Source organism: Calidris pugnax, unplaced genomic scaffold, assembly GCF_001431845.1.
Source record: "Calidris pugnax isolate Ruff unplaced genomic scaffold, ASM143184v1 scaffold13, whole genome shotgun sequence".
Classification (NCBI taxonomy): Eukaryota; Metazoa; Chordata; class Aves; order Charadriiformes; family Scolopacidae; genus Calidris; species Calidris pugnax.
Genome location: NW_015090810.1, coordinates 265,830 through 286,726, shown reverse-complemented (window position 1 = coordinate 286,726; position 20,897 = coordinate 265,830). Strand labels below are relative to the sequence as shown.

General features: G+C 37.8%; 1 protein-coding gene across 3 annotated transcripts in view; it reads left to right on the top strand.

Moving 5' to 3' along the window:
• Window positions 1–20,897, top strand: part of COBL (cordon-bleu WH2 repeat protein) — a 173,474-nt gene that overhangs the window by 104,029 nt on the left and 48,548 nt on the right. For 2 of the 3 annotated variants that reach the window (XM_014938726.1, XM_014938725.1), the window contains exons 10-11: window positions 17,186–17,324; window positions 20,212–20,382. In XM_014938726.1, the coding sequence (XP_014794212.1) occupies window positions 17,186–17,324; window positions 20,212–20,382 (310 nt within the window). The remainder of the gene's footprint in view (window positions 1–17,185; window positions 17,325–20,211; window positions 20,383–20,897) is intronic. The other variant, XM_014938727.1, reaches the window with a different exon arrangement.

The following is a 20,897-nucleotide window of genomic DNA, read 5'->3' as shown; positions in this document are numbered from 1 at the left end:
CCTACTTTTGTACAAATTATTATAGTCATGCTACGGGGAGGGATTGTTTGTTTTTCATACTGCAGCAGAAGAACCTTGTAGGTATTATCTTCCTTTTTACCATATGTTTTTTTTCCTGTACTTCGGTACAAGATGAAAGGTACTGAGCAGTACATGGTGGACACCATCTGACAGTTGTATTCTGTTTTAATAAGGAGCGCAGAATTCAGAAAAAGGGTGGATGGACTCAGATTAGTTATCTTCCTTTCATAGGTTACACCTAAGCCAGAAATGTCTACTAGAAGTCAACAAGATATGAGTGCATGTTTTTTTTATCATCTTTCAGAGAGGAAGGGAGGTTTCTTTTGACTCAGAGGTCTTCTGGGTGAGGTCTTCTCAACCTTTCTCTTATGACACATTTCCTTTCTCCCTTAAGTGTTCTGTGAATGTATTTTTGTTTTGCTTTGGGTTTTTTTCTGAGGAGCATCCAGAAGTCTCCTTTGAGAATAACAGATACTTTTTTCACATTCTGAGGAAGGATGCAATGAATCAGTTTCTGCTGTAGGAAAAAGCTGTTTTTCAAAATGTGTCTTTTACTTCTACAAAATATTGCATCTTCTAGGTCACTTCTTATGTTTTTATAAGTTCCCTGAGGATATGAAAGCAAGACTTGTTCTGAAGGAGGAGGGAGAACACTTGACTGACTTTTTAAGTTTTTTAAAATGTTTATTAAAAGGGATTTAGTGACTGGGTTTGTACACCTTTTTAGTTTATTCTGGTTTGGTTTTCTTTTTGTGTAAGAAGTGAAATGTGAATGATATATGTTATTTTTAAAAGTTCCTTTGTCTTTGGTTCATTAGCTGAGGATATGATTAGTGTTAGCTATCTTGTTCTCCAGTTTTGGTGGCAGACTTGTTAGAACTCTTAGGCAATGTGTGATATCTCCCAACAACGTTTTTGTGGTGAGAGCAGGGATATGGAATCTTTATTAAAGATGCTTTTCCTCCAGAATACTTTTGAGGTGCCCAAGTTGTGTAAGCATAAAAGAAGAAAAAGAAGAATTTTATGGTTATTGAAAATAAGCATTATATATATATTATATGTATTTATATTATATATAATATAATATAATATATAATATGTCCTTTCATGGTTTAAGAATAAATCTAGTGCTAATTTCCAGAGTTCTTGAGATGATAGAGGGGTAGTAGAGCTGCTAAGAAAATTTGGTAAGTCATGGTCTCTTCCTATTTTTTGTATTAGAGTTTGGATATTAGGTGCTGGAGTGCACAGTGTACTGCTGTACGGTGCCAGGTCATGAGGCTGGGCACTTATTACACAATTGGCATGAGGCAGTATTTTGATAAGGTCAAAGAGTAGCTATACAAATAGATAGATTATTAATAGATAAACCCATTAAAATTGGCGATTGTATCTATTTCTCTGTATTTCACATAAAATTAATGTAGCAGTTGCTTATTTTGGATGTACTAGGCTGTAAATACTGCATGGTAATTATGAAACTTTCCATTAGGCTTTAGTATCTATCTGTCTTTGGGGCTTTTTTTCCAGTCATTCTCTCTTAATTTTTTTTTAATAGCTAATTTATTTCATTTATGCATTTCTATAGATGTTGAGAGTTTATGGGTAAGATCTTTTTCCTTTGTTCATATAGACATATAGAAATAATTTATTTTGCCAAACTGACATGAGCACTACCTTAATGTTTGGCCAGAGAATTGCCTACTATTCTCCCATGATGGTAAAACAGTTCAACTTTGCTATGCATTTTTCATAGGTTACGGTCACCCACAGAGGCAGATATTGAACATTAAGCTTGTCCAATAACATAGATGAGGAATGCACTTTAGTTCCTTTGTCAAAGGAGTGCGCTCTAGTTCCTTTGTCTGAGCAGTAGCTGTGCAAAGTATTTTCAGGATGATGCGCCAGAGACACCATTGTGCTATCTGAAATACAGATGATTGTATAAAATAACTCTATCTGTATTAAGTATCTTTCTACTATATGGAGCAAAGAAATAGATACAATATTACTGAATACTATTGCTGCATGCTACCAATGCCACACTCTGGATTTTCATAAAGAAATTCAGAGAAAAAAAGGGGAAGTAGAGTTGGTATTTGGAAAGTATGAGGAAAATCAAGAAAACTATAAACCTCCTATGTAATTAAAAAAATACTAGAAATAGAATAGGGAATTAAATTAGTTGGCATCTCTATGAAGATAATGACTAGGGTAAAGATACTTTAGTGAAACAGAAACCCTGCCTTACAACTCAGAGTGCTCTTGACACATTCAGCAAACAGATGGATACATGTGGTCTGGTTGATAGGGGCTGTCTGTGTTTCCACCGAGGTCCCTCACCAGGGATTTCTTAAGGAAACCAAGTCTCCGTTCTGTAAAGGTGAAGATCATCTCACTCTTAAATAACTGACAGTAAAGAAAAGAGGAATCACAGGTTAGGAGTAAATGATCCACTTATCTAGTAGTGGAATGTTGCAACGGCTTTGGAGTATTTGAGGATCCGTGTTCATCATGTTCAGAAATGACCTGGAAAAAACAGTAAAGTGACAAAAGTTTGTTACTGGTACTTGAGTTATCCAGATAGTAAGGACAAAGGCTGAATATGAAGAACAACTGTTGAAAGACCTTATGAGATTGTGTGCTGGCAGCACTTGCAGGTGAAAGCAAGTAAAATTCTCTGTAGGTAAGTGTGAAGTAATATACATGAGAAAAGACCACTCTTCATTTTCCTTAGTACCTTGCAAAACACTGGTCTCTCAGCTGGCGGTTACCAGTATGACGTTAGGATCATAAGACATACTTCTTGGAAAAAAGTCAGCTCAAAGCTCAACAGCAATCAAAAAAGCAAATCAGATGCAGAGCGATTTAGGAGAGGAGAAGAGGGTAAAGATAACTTTATTAAACCACTGTATTGTGAGCTTCATTTTGCCATCTTAAATCCTACAGTCATGTTCCCCTTGTTTCAGAAGGGTATTACAGAATAGGAGGAGACTCGTGGAAGAGCATCAAGGGTGATTAAAAGTGTGTTGTAACTTAATACAGGCACTACTGTACAGATTAAGTAAACTGTGATTATTTATCTTGAAAAAGTAGCACAAAGACTCTGGACAGGGATTTGACGGTTCAACCAGCCACGAAGCTAGTAGGAAACAGGCAAACCACACAAACCCAAAGAGTGTGGTTCTTCATGCAAGCAGTAGATCTGTAGAACTCCTTTGCAAGGGTTGGCATGAGCACTAAAAGTTTATGTGGGCTCAAGAGGAGACTGAACAAATGCTGCAAGAATGAAAAATCCACTGTGAAGTTTTAAGTGTAGACCACACCAGGAGGTCTCTGACATGAAGATGGTTGGTGGCTCCAAAAGTATTAAGGAGAAGGTAGTATTGAACATACTTTCCCTTCTGCTCTGCTCTAGGCATTTGCCACATAAGCTTGAGAAGAACTCTTGATCTAACCCAGTATAGTTATTTTTGGAGAATACTGAAGAGATTCATACCTAAATATTTGTCTCATATGATCTGATACCAATCCAGGAAAGTCACTGGCAGCATTCTCAGTGACTTCACTAGGTCTTCTTATCACTGGTAATTTGATAACCAGGCAACATGTCTCTTGTTAAAAACAGAAACAGCTGTCTTTGATTGCTATTCCCAATCATCACTCTCTTTGTTTTGTGCTCCTAAGTGTAAAACGTTGCGCTTGGAGAATGAGGCCAGACGTTTTGCCAGTAAATCATATGAGCAATAAGAATTTTACAGCGTGAACCCAAAAGCAACTTGCCTGGTATCGGCGTTACAGCTTGGTACTGTAACTGCACTGTCAGAGAGCCCTACACGACTCTGAGGGTCATATTTGCAGCCCCCCTGGGCTGTGTCTCCGAGTACTGAGATGCAGGTATGTAGCTCAATTTACAGATAGCTGTATGAGTGATGTCCAGTGCACTCTCTGGGACACGTGTCTTTCACTGCCAAAATAAAAAGCAGCATGAAAGACTAGTCCCATTCCATTTGAAATCAATATCAGATCCAGGTCCCTGCCAAATATTCTCTAGATTGCAAGTCCTCTGAAGAAGGAACTGTTGGGACACTTCTGTCTTGTGCAGTGATGAGGCTATTGTTTTGCTTAGCAAATGGTGAGTTCTGCCTTTCAGAAGACAGCGAGTCAAATTGATCTCTTGAGGTGTGCTGTTGTCCTGGATCTATGCAGCTTTGGCCAAAGGATCAGGCAGTATTTCTTCAAGAAGAGTGTATGAAGGTGGAGCTTTCCTTAATGACTTTCAGTTAATTGCCTTGTGTTGAAAAAGCCATGTACAAACTGTTGCCCTTCACAGACATGAAGTTCTGTGATGATATACATTAGGTTTTATAGAAACAGTGGTCTTTGTAACCAGTCATAAACCTGAAAAGTTTTATCTATTTAATATTTGCACTGGAGCTGAACCTGGCTAGTGCTATCTTACTGCAGAGTTCATTATAAAGATGTATCGGAACCAACTAGTAGAAACAAGAGTGAGTAGTAAAAGAGGGCTGTGGTCCTTAAAGTGCCCTCCACTGCAGTAAATGACTAAGAAATTAGAACACAGAAAATTAATTTCCAATTTGAAGGTCATTTGTTCATTTTTCCCTAAAGAGCTTTAAACATGGCATACAGTTAGCTAATGAAAAGTATCCAGACTTCTGGATACTTTTTGACACCTTGTGACTGAGGTGTCAGTCTTATCGTGTCTGACAAAACAATGCTCAGATGGCAAACGTGAAACCAGCTGATAGCACATCAGGTAATGTTTGCTGTGCAGTCTGGATGCTTAATTTAGCTAGACAAGTACCCTGTAGTTTGAGTAAAAGATGTAGGCCCAGATTAAAAGAAAAGAGAGAAAATGCAATGATGGCTGAAGACTTATCTTGCTGTCATGTAAAGCATCAAATTTAGGAAGGCTCAAAAAAAGCTGCTAGTGAAAAGGAGTAATTTGAACCTCTTTTTATGAGAAAAACAGCTCTAAAAATTCTGGTATATGCACGTTTAATAAAACACATTAATTCTTTCAAAATAGTTATCAAAGGCTACAGCTAGATGATACACACACTATAATGGCTACTTTCTTAGTATCTTCTAAGAGAGTCAGTTAAGGGTGTGTTACATTTTAATATTATATTACAGAATTTTCTTGTCTGTACATCTAAAGAAATTCCATAGTTTTAGTCCAAATTGCCACCCATCCTCTTTAGAGCTCCTAATGCTCTGCTTTGTGTCACTGCAGATTCATTTACTAGCAGCATGTGTCCTGCTTTAAAAAAGATTCAGAAAGCTTTTAAATAACTTCAGACAACTGACTTGCTTTTCAGGAGTTTTTTTGTCTCCCTGTTGTTTTTGTTTTTTTTAATTTGCAATTAATATACTTATTTTTGGACTCTTTTGTCCCATAATTGTAAATAGAGTAAGGTGTTCCAGTGTGATGAATTAATTAAAAGGAATCTTAGCTTTCTCAGTCAGAAAGTGATTAAGTGCTGTTGATTACATTTTTTTCTGAGGTTTGGCCAGTAGGAATGAGGATGTTAGTGTAAAATTTCAGTGGAGGTTTTGATGATAGCCAGAAGGTGCAGCCTCTCAGAAGTGCAAGGGGATGTAAGATTGCCTTTACACTGGCCCTTTGAGAATCTGTCTTTTTTCAGATAAAGTTCACGGCCAATTAGTAGGTTTTGCATGAGAGGAACTTTAAAGTCTGGTTTTAAATTATGTCTTTTTCCGAAAGAAGAATATTGCTTCTTTAGCTTGGGGAAGAAAACTGCTGCTGCATAAAAAGGATTCCACTGTGTGGCTTTTCTTGCACTTCAGAAATAGTTGTTTTTTGCAAGAACTGCAAAAGATCTTTGTTATTTTTAAACCTCTTTTATTAGAAGAGGCTTAGCTAAAAAGTAAAATTACTGAACAGAACGTTGGTTCTGTTTTACCTCAAACCAGGACACGTGTCAGTTCAGTAGTGATTTGAATTACTTACCTGCTTTAACTGAAGGCTGGACTGTGTGAAGTGCTGAGTGCTTCGCACTTTGACTTGGACAGGCTGTTACTGTAAGGGGGTGGGAGAATGTCATCTGCAAAATTTTGGAAGATTCTTCCATTGTCTGCTTTCCTGTTGCTCTCTGCAAACTAGTCCAGCCCTGCCCTATAACCTGTGTAGACACAATCCCTGAATTGACATCAAAGTCAGAGTGACCTGGTGATCCTTGATATGTTACAAGAATCCGAGCAAGGTAAACTTGCAGTGTCTGTCTTCTACTATTTAACATACATCACATAATCTTGTATTCTTGTATGATTATTTCTTTGACAGGAGGGCTACTGATTTAAGATAGAAGTTAATAAAACAGATCCTTTTTTTTTTTTTTTTTCAAGAAAACATATATTTTGATAATTGAGTCCTTGAATTACATGCAAGAGAAATTCTTGGAATAGTCCTTTCGCCGCCATCAGTAACATTCTTGATCTTTTGCAATAATCCAGTTGCTTCTGGCTGTGAGTTCATGGATCACCTGCCAACTGTTTCTGAACAGACTATACTACCTGCCTTGGGAATAATACCACAACTTACCATCTGGTGAGATCATGATAGTATCACTTGACCTCCACATGTGGTCTCTGTCAAGCACTTCATTGAAAACTGGCAAGACATCAGGGCCCGAACATACTGTTCTGTGCAGCCCTGAATTTTGGCAGGGTTGCAACATTTAGTAAGTAAATTTCATCTGGCTTGCAAGTCACAGACAAATAGGACAGGCTGATGTCATCGTACGCTTTAACTCTCATTAAAGAGAAAGTATGTGTCGAGTAATTATTGGGCTCTGTTGGGCAAGGTATTTAGGGGAAGTTAATAGCAGTAGGGCTTCTGAAGAGATGGCCTTCACTAAGCAATGAAAAATGACCACTCTTAATTTAGAAACTGGGTTTGTGTTGCTTTTCAGATTTTGCTTATAACTCCGTCTTTCTTAGATCCCAACTTAAAAGGTAAACATTTATATAATGGAAAAATTAACTAAGTAAATACATGCTGTCTAAATCAAGTTTAATTCAATAGCTTAATGGCCTTGCATTCTGGTCATTGTTTAGCCAAATAAGAAAGCGAGAAAGTACATCACAAGTAAGTATAATCTAGGAAAAACTGTTCTCTGCTACTTAAAGCTATGTTTTGTTTGAGTTAATTCACAGTCATATCCCAAAAGTAATAGAAGTGGGGAATGCAAATGCAGTTCCTCTGACTGCATACCACTTCAGTTTTTTGCCTCTTCAGAGGATGGGTGGTGCAGGTCACTGGGAGAAATAGGCACCTTGTTTTGGTTGCAGTGTGCTCACCTTAATCATAGCTCAGCAGACAGCCCTTGAGTCCTGCTCAGCTCTAGGTTGCTGACACTTCCAGGTATGGATAACAAGTGAAGTGCCATGGTGGGTTTCTCTAACAAATCTTCGCAGCAGTCTATGGTAATTTTGGATGATAAAAATCTTGTACTTGTGGGGAGTAGCTTGGTGTAGGCCCATGTTACACCACAGTACCTAGCAATACATCTAACTGACACTGTGGTACCGCTTTGCTATTCCCCCCATTTCTTGAGTCCTGAAGATCATGGAAATAGGGGCTTCTGTCTGCCTTTCATAAGTGCTGAAAGGAACTAGACTGAGTGGAAATTTGCAGGGGGCAGTGGGAAGGGATGGCATGAAACTATCACTTGACATACTACCCAAAGGCATTCTATGTGCCTGCGTATGGAGAGGGCTGATATGAGGGGGGTGAACACTGGAAATAAGTCAAGTATGTTTTCCTCTAAATTGAGAAGACTTCTGAGGTGATTGTCTAGGACTTAGTGCTAAGCTAGAGAAATTCAACTTGGCTATCTCTGCAGAAGAAAATTGTGTGTAAAGGAAAACTTAAACTCCAGGGAGGTATGTCTCTCAGTGGCAGAAGAAAGGGTATGGTTCTCCTTGTTCCTCGTCAAACATTTGTGTGATTGCCTTCCACTTTCTAGCCCTAACAGATTTTAGGCTACAGCCTATCCTTTTGGCAGAAAATTAGACAAAGATACAAAATTAATTTTGCAGATCTTCAGTTAGCTTTTAACATCTCACAGACTTCTAAGTACAGATAAGCAGACCAACCAATCAGCCAGCCTGTAATCCTGGATGTGAGACTGAGGCAGAAAAGATATGTATAAATTCCTTATGCTAGTGCTTTTCACAAAGGCAATGACTCAAGAAGATGACATTGCTCATGTCAAACTCATCGACAGAGCTGTCAGAAGAAATACTGAGATTCAGTCTTAGTATGTATTTTAAACTTTTATTTATGTTCATTTGTTCTACTAATTGTATTTGCTCTAACTAAAAAGATAAGCACAAATATGAAATGAAGATTTGGAGGTGGTTCTTGCCTTTGTGTTTAACTTCTCTAGAGGTGAAATGGATCTTAGTAGCAAATCAATTTGTGGTGGTTTTAAAATGTGATTTTTAAGTGTTTGAGGGTTTGGGTTTTGTTGGGTTTTGGTTTTTTTTTTTTTTTTTTTTTTTTTTTTTTTTTTTTTTTTTTTTTTTTTTTTTTTTTTCCCCTCTAAATGAAGACATAAATGAGGAGGATTACATTGTATTCAGAGAAACGAAGGAAGTTCAGTTCTCTGCCAAAGCAAACATCCGCAGACTTGTGTAGTCTACATGTTTCAATGCATGTGAAAATATTTGGTGTTGTAGAGTGACTTCCTTGAGTGGAAATAATATTGCAGCTAGTAATGAGATTTTGCAAAAGAAGGAAATCACAGCTATCTTAGTAATTTAACATCTCAAATTTGTTTATGGATAGTTTCCTGTCTGACACATTTAGCTGAGCAAGTTAAAGTGTTTAAAGAAGATTAGAATGACATTAATTTTTAACTGCCCTTGACCATGACATTTCACAAAGGGTGTGTTCAATAAAAACAGATGGAAAAATGAGCTTGCCCCTTCACCTTGTAGTGGCTTTCTTCTGTCAACTGATTTTAGCTTTCTGTCGCTAGTCAGCTGAATGTTCAAGGACATCCTTGGCTTTTCGTCATCTTCATTTTATGAATAAAATAGCACAAGAGCATAGCAATTTCTGTAAAATCTAGTAATGCTAAGCTTTTTGTCAGTTATTAAGACTGAGATGTTTTTGCAGTCACAGCTTCATTTTTGGTAATGAACACTAAATTTCATTACATAGCCTTGTTTAATACCAGAATTAAACAATGAGAAAAAAATAATTTGAAATTAAGCAGCATAAAAGTAGGCAGAATGATGCAGTATTTTGTGGCATCTGATTAAAATATTGATGATAAAGGTATTTTCAGAAAAGCAGTGCAGTTTACACTCTAGTTATAAGCCAGATTTCCCACTAAATACAGTGCTTGAATATTTCCTGCTGTAAAGCAGCTTAGAAGCTGAGGCCATGAGTATGGTGGGGGTGCAACCATCACCTGAGCCCAACACAGTACAAGGAGGCGTGGGGCAGAGCTTCAAAGTCAGGAGGAAACACCCTGATACACAGCAGTATTGCATCACGCCACAAACATGGTTGTCCTGCTTGAACAATTAGCTGGTGTTACATTGTGGACTTCAACTCATGTTGGCAGTAGCTTGGGAATCTCCCATTTAGACTTGTCCCATGTGAGAGTGGCACGTCCAGAGTAAGATGAGCTATTGGATCTGGTTGGTCCAAATGTCAGTCTTGCTGTCACAGCATGCATTTCTTAACTTCTTATGGCTCTTTTGAAAATCTCTCTTTAGGTTTATCAGTATTAATTTTATTGTAAGGTTTGTGAGATCCAACACTGAAAAATCAAGATGTGCAGAACTTAAATGACCCATCCAGAGAAATTATGTAACTATAGCTATTCCTATGCATTTTAGCAAAATGACAAGTTTTTCAAATAGTACCCTCTTTAAAGCTGTTTCCATTTGCCAGCTTTTTTAATATCACTGTGTTTCTTGTTTTTACAATATCTTGTTGCATTGCATGGGATTCTGGTAAGCATTTTAAATATCCCACAATAATGCATTCTGCAACATAAGGACATGTTTTGGGGAAACATCAGACTGCAGTCTTTGAATGCAGTTTGCAGGGTACTTGTGGATTAAACATTCAGCTTTTAATCAAATGAAATGGGGTACGACCCAATAAGGAAACAAGGCAGAGAAGTTCAGTGCTGAATAGAAAGTTTAATACAATGCAGCTTACAGTGGTCAGCCTCAAGAATTGCTCATCCGCCCAGTTTCTTTGAGAGCTCCCTGAATTTTCCTTTGTCAGTGTATGCCAGTGGAAAGCATTATAATGTATGACCTGTCTAGGGAATATTAGACATATGAGTAAATGTTGTTTAAGACACATTAATGTTCAATTGGGATTTCTTGTGGTTTCTAGTGCTAGACATGTTGAAGCATCTGTTGCCCTGTGAAAATGCAGAATCAGCTGGCTAGAATAGCTTTTATATCATCAAGTTTAGTGGACAGATTTATGTCTCCGTTCTGCAGCTAAAAGATTTATCTCTCTGATTTTCCTAGACTGGCTCCTCTTGGATCAAAATATTTTCTTCTCAACTGCTTTAAATTATGTATAAAATCATAGCAAAATATTTTTAAAACCTCTCAAACCATAAATCTTACATACCAACCTACCACTTGTCTTTCGCACAATGCTATAGAAGCATCAGTGCAGTTATGGTTATATCAAGAGTTTAAAACTGGTTAATAAAACACGTATCTTTTCTTTTTACTTCTAGAGCTTGTTGTAAAATGGCTCTTAATTATTTCAAAATTTCTTAAGGTCTTTTGTGAACGAAAGAGGGTTGGGTTTGGTCCCACACATAGTTTGGGGTGATGTTGTTTGTTCAGTTACAAGTTAGCTCTGAATTTTTCTGTGTATCATATTTAAACACTCTTGTAATTCGATAGGCATTCTGACCCCACGTGATATCATCACCAGCAGGTGTATCAGAATCTGGCTTGCTTGAGTGTGTGTCTAGTCAGTGTTAGATGATAGAAAACAGTTTGTAGTCAGGGCATGCCACTGATTGAATCCATGTGTGTTTTTTCCAATCCTTTTTGTTTACTTCTAAAAATAATTTCATCAAACAATCACTCACTATTTCCCCAAACAAGACATTTTGTGTACAAATTAGACAGAAGTTGCAACTATACAGGTGTTCTATAAAACAATAAAAGATCCTGACACATATTGTTGCATAAAAAGGATAAAGAAGCAAGAGAGTATATGAGCATTCTTCACACAGTTTATATCATATGCTATACAATTTTTTATTTGTGTATGCTAAACTGCCATGGGAGCTCCCTTAAAAACAATCCTTATTCCAGACATAATCCTATTGCTGAAAGAATATGTGTATCAGCTGTAGCTACGAAGTTTGAACAGGCAGAAAATTGTTTTAAGAAGGACTTTGTCAAATAGCACACCTGGAAAATTGGTGGATTTTCAAGCTTCCATTTTTCCTTTTCTATAGCAAAATGATAGCAGTGAGAGTAAAAGGAAAAATCTGTTGTCGTAAGCTGAATATTTATTGTAATGTTTATGAAAATATTGTGATATTGTGAAGAGTGGTTTGGATTTTGAAACACAAACTATGCCTTCTTTTTCTTTTTCTTTTTTTTTTTTTTTTTTTAGCACCTCAATCACATATTGACTAGATCCACTGGGGGGTTTTCCCTCATGGCACACTTAGAACTGTTTAGATCTGTCTATCAATCATCTGGACTTTCTCCAGTAGGTGTGGACACCAACTACAAGAGAAAACTGCAGTTGTTCAGGGAAAACCTGTTCCAGGTAGCTCAGAAGGTGTGTCGTGGTTTAGCTCCAGCCGGCAGCCAGGACCACGCAGCTGCTCATGCAGTTCTCCTCCTTCAGCCCCCATCCATAAGGATAGGAAGAAAAGGAGAGGAAAGGAAAAAAACTCATGGACTGAGATAAAGACAGATTAATAGAACAATAACAAAAAAAGAGAAAATAACAATAATAATAATGGTAAAAGAATATACAAGATAAAGTAATATAACACAAGTCACTCTCAGCAGCTGGTGAATTGGCTGCCCAGCAGTGACCATGGATTCCCGCCCCCCCCAGCCCACCCCTTATTATATACCAAGCATGACAACCATGGTATGGGATATTCCATTGGCCATTCCATTGTTCTGTCTATGCTCCTTCTCAGCTTCTAGGGAAAGCTAAAAAAAGTGCTAGAATACTATAAACATTACCTAGAAACAACTAGAACAGTATGCATTAGTGACGTCCCTTTTATACCGAATCTGAAACACAGCAACAACTAGAAAGAAAATTAACTCTATCCCAGCTGAAACCAGGACAAGGTGCTGTTTGCTTTTAGTGTGCAAGTCCAAGAAGGTATTTCCATGGCAACTTTTAAGTTGCTCTTCCACACTTGTATTCTTAGTTGTGCTTCTGAGCTGAAATCCCCCAGCTTTTTTGCAAGGTCTTTCTCAGTCTTGCATAAAATACATATCTCTTATGTGTCCACTCTTCTCCCCACACATCGGTCTTGGGAGAAGGAAGAAAACATAGCCCATTCTGGTTTCTGTGTCCCAACACAGTAGTCCTTGAAGAGTACCAAGGCCCTCTCAGCTATTCAGTGTATGGGCAAAATGTGTTGCTTGAAAGGCAGTGGTTCCCAGAAGGCACCAAAGTGGCCTTCAACATCCAGTTTAGAAGATACATGATATTTTTTCCCTCAAGCCCCCAAAATTCAGCTGGACTTCTAGTGTTAGCTTAAGGTTTTACTTGGCGGTATCACTATTTTGTAGTACCTTCGTAGTTGTTAGGTTCTTTACTAGTCAAGATATAACTGTAATAATTACAACATTTCAGTACTTTGTTATTTGACAAGGATGCAGTATGCGCGCTTTCCAAGGGTGCATTAAGCCCAGTCCCTTTTTCTCTACCATCTATGGTAAGAGTTGTTGGGCTGTCCTTAACAGAACAAACTTGAGTATTTGCGGTTCTCTGAGTATGCTGTTGTAGTCTTTAATCTGACTTTGGAGACAGCAGAGTGAAATATCCCTCTTGGTCAAAGTAGTGGTTCAGACAACTGACATACACAGTCAGTGTCATCAAGTGGGTTGTGAATGTTGGTAGATACTGAAAGGACAGAGGAGCACAAATTAATGATTCAGTTTCTGGCTTACAGAAGGAGGCTCAGTTTCAGGAGCAGTAAACCTGCAGTAAATTCAGGCCTAGTTTGGTCTGTGAATAAAAGAAAGGTGGTATTTGCCAGATAACTTAGCTAGTACTTACATAGATAAACACTTCTATTAGAAAGATTAGTAGTGATGGGCTGATAAATACAAAACCAGTTTCTGACCTATGTAGAGGATGGGCAAGGTGAAGGAGCAGAGCTCACGTTGGAAATTTATCAGAGAACCTCCTTGTCTTTGAATGCTTGATGAGTTTCTGGTGGTGGTGGCTTTTTTTACCTTGGCTCTACATTAGTGTTTTTCATGAACTCATATTCAGTACAACGTAACCCAAAGAAAATACGACCATAAGGAAACTCAAATTCAGTTATCTGGATGTTACTGTATCCACGGACCTTTTGGAAATAAGGGGACTTTCAAATGCTACTGAACAAAAATTTCAAGCATTAGCCTGGTAGGATTCTTTTTCACACAATTGACACATAACCTCCCCATGACATTGTTATTAGGCTCAAAATATATTATGTAAAGCCCTCAAATTTTAGTAAAAATGTTGAGCTTTCATAGAAGAAAATGTTTTTTTTTTATAGAAGAATATGTTTCATATAACATATTCAACATATTTCTTAGATATTTTGTCTGCAATATTGGAATTATTTTTAAACGGCACATGAGCCATGACATGAATTTAGAAAACTGGTTTTTGCATCATGTGTGGTCTCATCAGCGTGGAAACAGAAGTGACACTTCGTCAGACTTAGGTCCTTTTGGTCTCCTTTATTAATTTCTAACTCAGTTGATGGTATTAATTGTAGTCAGAGAACACTTGCTGGCATCTTTGAAATGCTTAATGCTTGTTAAGCATCTTTTTAACGATGCGCAAGGTGTTCATTGCGCAACAGAATCTGACCTAATAATTTCTTCTAGTTAAAAGTGCTACATAGGTGAAGCACAAGTGCTAAGACTAGGAAATACTCTGCTATGCTCAGAGAGTGGCTCCTGTAGCAAAGTTTGGATGGAAATTAATTCAGATAATATTGTTAAGGCTTGATTTCTTTATAAAGGAGGCAGCCAGCCATAACAAATTATTTTCAAGTTCTATTGTTTTGGTATAAACAATTGCAAGAAACAGAATGTTCTTTGTGTTTTTTCTATTTATGTTTAGCCTCATAGGTTTACCGAGGTTGGCATTAAAGAACTACTTTTAACAATTTTAATGACCTGTTCTTGAACTAGACACTTCTTATATACATTGTAGTGTGGCTGGCTTTAAACAAGCTTTTCATCTTCTTTATGGTGTTTGTGAAGTATACTGCACTTAGCTGACAGTATAATAAAAGCATTTTTGTGTGTGTGTATTTGACCAAACTTGCATTATTGCAGTTGAGCGCTAGATCAGCTCCATTTTCTAGCCTTTTTTTTAGCTGTAGCAGCTTGTTTATCCATACATCTATTTAATGTTCCTCAGAAGATTCAACTAAATGCGAAAGCATAGAGCTGAAAAAAAATAAACTGGCTCCTAACAGGGATCCTTTCTTCTTGGTAAAGCAGTAATGTATCTTTGAGGAATTTGACTATACCAGACTAACATCCTTCACTCATCTGGTACTTGGGAAAGGGTCATTAGCAATCTTTATTATTTCAAGTGGAAAGACACATTTCCTTACCTTCTGCCTTGATACTCAAGATTTCTAGACTTATCTTTTAAATCATCAGTCCTTCCATTTTTTTGTCCTCAAGTAAAATGACCTTCTGGAGAGACAGGAGTAAATAAGAAACTTGTAAAATGCCATTAAATAATCACATAATTTGTGCATTGTGAAGTATTGGAGAAGTTCAGAAGCTGCCTGTCTCCCAGACAGTTCAAGTTCTCCCTATCTACTGAATTTTGGAGAGTTTGTAGTCAGGTTAATCAAAGCCCCCACTTTGATAATTTTATCTTTTTTAGTAAGGTTTTATCCTCAAGAATCAAGATATAGTATTAAATGTTCACATGCCTTTAGTTATGTAAAATGCCGTGCAGAAGAATGTGATATTTTTTTTCCAAGTGCCTATTTGCCATGTCCCAAATAGACATGGAGAAGAACGCACAATTAGGTAGCTGTCCCCCATGCAATTCCTCCTCTATAAACCAAAGGCTGTTCACTGAACAAAGGATCCTGTCTTCAGCTCAGAATTGGGCATTCTGGTTCTGTAAAAATTCAGAGTAGGAATAGGATTCGACTTTGATCAATTCCAGTCAGTTCCTAACCACCAGCAGGCAGTTTCTTCATCAGGAGAGGTTCTCCATATTAATACAGAGTAACACCATGACTTTGGGCAAAAGTTTTTCAAAGGAGCTCTAAAATTTTGCTGTATCCATTCTTGAACTTACGGTTTCGTGTTCTTTTCTATACATAAGTCTAATTTTTCAAATGCCATCAAGTTCGGTAACCAAAATTGAAGTCTGCAAAATCACTAGTTAGTAGTAATACTCTTGCCCTTGCCCTTTTACTGTACCTAACTTCGTCTAGATTGTCCTCGCCAGCTTTTGTTATGCATGCATTGTATCCAGTGGACAAATAATGTAAAATACCAAAATAATCCATGGTATTAGGAAGCAAGACCAGGACACCTGGTGGAAATGTCTAACTGTCATGTGGCATGGTGGTTAAAGCATTATCCTGAAAGGTGGGAACTGAATGTTTGTGTTTTATAACATAAGACCTCCCTGAGTGCTTTTACAAAGGAAGGCTAAATGAGAGAGGCTCTATTCATATTCTGCTCTTTGTAAAATTCACTTATTCTCAGAGTTTTCACTCCATGTAAGAAAGGACAAATCTAAATGGGTGCCTTTTTTCTGAACTCAGATAATAGCTTAGAGCAGTGTGAAGCTGCTGTTTTTTTAATGAAAACTCCCACAACAAATATATTTTAAGGGTTCATTAATCCCCGGGATTAAAGGAAAGATTATTATTATTCTTTAGGCCTTTGAAATGTTGGAAAACCACCAGGCAATTCTGTATATTGGATATCTTCAGCTCTGGGGAGTATCAGGAGAGACAGAGCAGTGCAGTGGTGCATGTGAAGACTGAGGAACGCCAACAGCAATGCCATCTGTGGGCAGCTCCCATTACCCTTTGCCTCAGCTAAGCCGCCTTCTGTCTAGTGTTGTCTGTACTTTTTAAATATAAAAATTCAGATTTTCCTTCATGTTTTTGATTTTACTATTATTGTTTTTCCGGAAAGAGGAAATAGAGCTAAGTTCCAACAAGCTCCAGAAAACATTATGCAACCCAGTGAAACCCAAGTCACTTGTAATAAATTTTTTCATATTTTTAAAAGCAGTGTAAACAGTAATGAAGTCTTGGCTTGCCAACCGGCATGTTGCAATTTTTGGAAGCCGTGGTGTTACGGATCTTCAAAAGTATGTCTGTGAAGTCCAGTAGACATAAATAGAGTACAGTATGATCTCATCTCATCGTGCAAGCAAACTTTCAATTCTTGATTCTTCTCTCAGAAGTCCTTAAACAAGAATTTGAGAGGAAAATCAAAGAAATGAGAGTTTATTCCCTACGCATACCAATTGGAGTACTTAACCATAATTTAGAGTCTGAAGCAACCAATGGAAAAAAAAGGTCGTACTATGGCTCAAGCTTAACACCACATGTAGTGTCATACTGTGCATCGCTGAGTGTTGGGGTCTCTAGCTCCCTTTTACCAAAACATCAAATGTCTACCAGATTGGTACGTCTGCTGTGACAGTCACCTGTGTTCTTGTTCATTTCCTTCTCTGAGTGCAGTGTTACTATTCCTCTTCTGGTTTGTCTTTTTAATCTATTGTCACTATAAATGCTCATTATAAATATACAGTGCTGAGGTCATATGACAATCACTTTTTTATTTCGTTACTGAGAATTTACAACATTGAGAAAACATACCCTTTACTGTGTCTATTTTTCATTTTCACTAGATTTCACAAGGATCATCCCTAAATGATTTACAGAAAAAGAAGAGGCGTGCCCCTCTTCCACCAACTGCATCTGCTCCGCCTACTCCTGCCATGCCAAACAGGACAGAAGAGAGGGAAGACAAGAGGAAGAGCACAATGGGTGAGAGGCATTTTCTTCTGCGTGATGCCATGCATGTGCTTTCAATGCTCACTGTTTGAAGTTCCCTTAATTCTGTTATCCTGTGAGTTTGAAAACTTGTAACTTGGGGAAAGAACGCATTTCTCTGCAGAATGAAAGTCTGGAAATAAGTGTTTGTATCCTACTTTTTTGGTTTTTTTAATGGCACCATTCATAGTACTATAGGGTAGTAAACCGTAGATAACACTCATCAGATGTTTTGAATGTTTGGTATGCAAAACGGATATCCAAAAGGACCAGCCCTGGGCCTATTCTGTGCCTTTAAGGTCATGGTGGTTTTGCTAGTAAATGGAAATATGGAAACGGTAAATGGAAATGCTCATAAATGGAGATAGGCCAGGCAATACTGAATGCGTCTGAAGCCACAGGGTTCTGCTAGAACTAAAGTACTGTCAAGTTGACTCAGTATCTCCAACAGTTTAACATCGACTGGCTATATTTAGTGAAGATTTTCTTTTTAATTTAGCCCTTAGTTTTATTATGAATCAATCTCTGCTGAGTCTTTAGCTAATCAGGAGAAGAAAAGAACCGGTACTCTCAAAGGAATGCCGTACATAGCTGGACACCGCAAAAGAAACTCTAGCCTTCAGCTGTATGTGACACCACATTTGCTCTCATACAGGAAGACTGAAAAACATTCTCTCAGACCTCTGGCATTATGTGATTGCTAGCTTATTCAGAGCGGTGGGAGCTTTGCCCGAGTGAGGACCCCAAGATTATGCTTTTAGCAAACAAAGTGATTTTATGATGGGTAACGATATGAGATAATAACCCCACATATTGGAACTTGTTTTTCAGTACATTAAGAGAATCATTCTTCAAGTGCCATAATGCACTCAGGGCACTTCAGTTCATGCCTTTGACCTCATGTTTCATAAAGTGCCTAAGACATACAGATATGACATCCTGTCATACATAATTGCTTACATTACAAATGCCTCACAGTTTAGAAAGAAACCTCTTGGCTTTGTTCCAACATTTATTTTCAGTAAATGCTTCACATTTAATGCCTCAGCATTTATATAGCAGCAGGAGTCCATTATCTTGTGACATGTTCGACTCCATTGACATCTCTTATTTAAACCCTCTAAGAGGAACGTTATCACTGTGCCATATAACAGGAGTTTTCAGCAAATTGGCTTACTTTTAACCGTTGCAGATGTCACAGTCTGTCACTCCTCATGCTTTGCCCTACTGCTGGTCACTTATGGATGACCATTTGGTGCTTTAACTTTTTTTAAGTGTTCATTTTCTTTTGTACCAGTGCTCAGAATGTTACAGATGAAATAAAGCAGAGCCGAGCCACTTACAGTGCGTTCAGTACTGTGTACATAAGTGCTTGTTGGCCAGACTTTGCTGATGTATGATTCTGTAGTATCGTTTTCTTTAATGGAACCTTATTAATTTACACTGACAAAGAACTCATCCTACAGTAGCCCTATCTTCAGTGCTTTTCGTTTTCTGCTATTTTCTTGAATGAATGTGTTCATTAAGAAGAAAAAATGTTACAGCAAGGGAAGGTTGGTAAAACAGCCTCTTTTCAGGGCCCTTGCAAGAAAATGATCAGAAAGCACAGATGGCTCTGAAAGTAAGAGAGAAAAGCTGTGAAAAAAGCAAGACTGTAGCGAGTGAAATAATGTACTGCAAGAAATAGGCAGCCTCATGATGGAAAAAGGATTAAAGCTCCCAAGTTAGCCACATGAATCAAAGCAAAAGTTCGTATCAGAAATATTCTCAAACTGGTAAATTCACTTCAGTATTCAATACTGAATCACTTTTTCTGATCCCAAAGTGTTGTCCTCAGTGTTCTCAAAGCAGTAAAAAGGGGCCTGCACATTTGCCAGCATTGCATTGTGTCTTGAATCTCTGGGAGCTTGTGACTCCTAAGTAGAAAAATCATAATCATTTAATCTTTTTACCTCCTTCTCGGTGCTACTTCCTTACTCAGCAGCACCAGAGCATGAGCTTAAGAGTTCAGGATGATCAGAATGGATCAAACCAGAGGTCTGACTCTGCCAACATTTGTCTTCAGCAATGACCACAGCAGATGCTTAAGGCAGGGTACGAGAGCAGAATGAGCAGGTAGTCATGGTACCTTACTGCACTTTCAGTCTCGAAGAACTTTACAAATTGCAGTAGCTCTAGGTCCATGCAGTACAAACTGGCAGCAGCTTTTTAACATTACAGATGGTTAATATAGTGCAAAGTCTCATTATGTATTTAGTTATTGCACGTAGTATTGAAATAAGCCCACAGACAAAGTTATGAGCGTTTCCTTTGATAGCTTTAAACACTATTTTGCAAAAAATTACTTAGTCATCTGCTTCTTTACAATGTCAAAATAATAAAAAACCTACTCAGAAAAAAGAAAAACCTGTCAAGATACCTACTTAAAAATACTGACCTGAGGCATCTTCCTCTTTCTCTCAAAGAATCAGGAAAGTAGTCACGTAAAGTATCCTAGAGGTCAACAAATTCAGGCAATTTGGCACTTAAGAAGATAAAAATAAAACACTTTTTTCATATTTCCTTATGTAGCGTTTTTATTTTTTTTTAATTAGACTTTTTTTTCCCCACCTTCCTTATGTCCGCCAAAACTGGTGATTTTTAACTGTTAGTTGTGATGTACATGTATGTGCTGGACCCAATTCTGGTCCCATTGCTGTTGGTTTAAGGAGAGACCGGGCTTTTCCTTCTCCCTTAATTATTTGGGGGTAAATAAGAGAGGAATTAGGTCCAGAGACTTTGGATGTGGGTAAGGGAAAATCAATGTATGTTTAAAAAATGACAATAAACAGAGCAATTATTATTTTGTAATGAAGTAACTGGTCAATTGATCCCCCTGTAGGTGATGGACGGCAGGTGCCACAAAAGCCTCCTAGGGGCACCAGTCGTGGTCCACCCCAGTTAGTGATTCCCCCACCCCCACCTTACCCTCCTCCTGACAGAGACATTGTGGATCCAACAATATCTTACAGAGAAGCAGATGTTACAGCACCAACAGAGCTGGTACCTAAACGTATGTTTGAAAATATATGTATTTGCATTTCCACTCTTTTGATGGTTATTCTCAGGGGTAGCTTTTCCAGACTTTCCTCTCTGCTCTCTAGACACACATGTCTGTTTTTTCCCTTTTTTCCAGCCTGTTGTCTTTTAAAATGCCCAATGCAGTGTAACTAATTAATATAAAGTACACAAAACACTTGTTTGGAGACAGTTTTGTGGATGATACCTGACCATTGTATGGAAGTATTTAAAAACAACCATCAAACCTTGTGACTTTGTACAGCTGGAAGCAAAATCTGTTGTCTTGTATTAATTCTCTATGTTTGTGTTTCAGTACTAACATTTTTTCTGTCTCTCCAGAGACCATTTCGTTTGAGAGCCAATAGGTCTACTGGTCTAGTTTTCAAACTACAGGGTGTCTCCCTTAGGAAAATAAAACCATTTACAGGAGCTGTATATTGTTAAAGGCCTTCCTGTCCTAATGGGTACATATTCCTTGCCATCTCTGGATAGTCCTTCGTGTCCTCT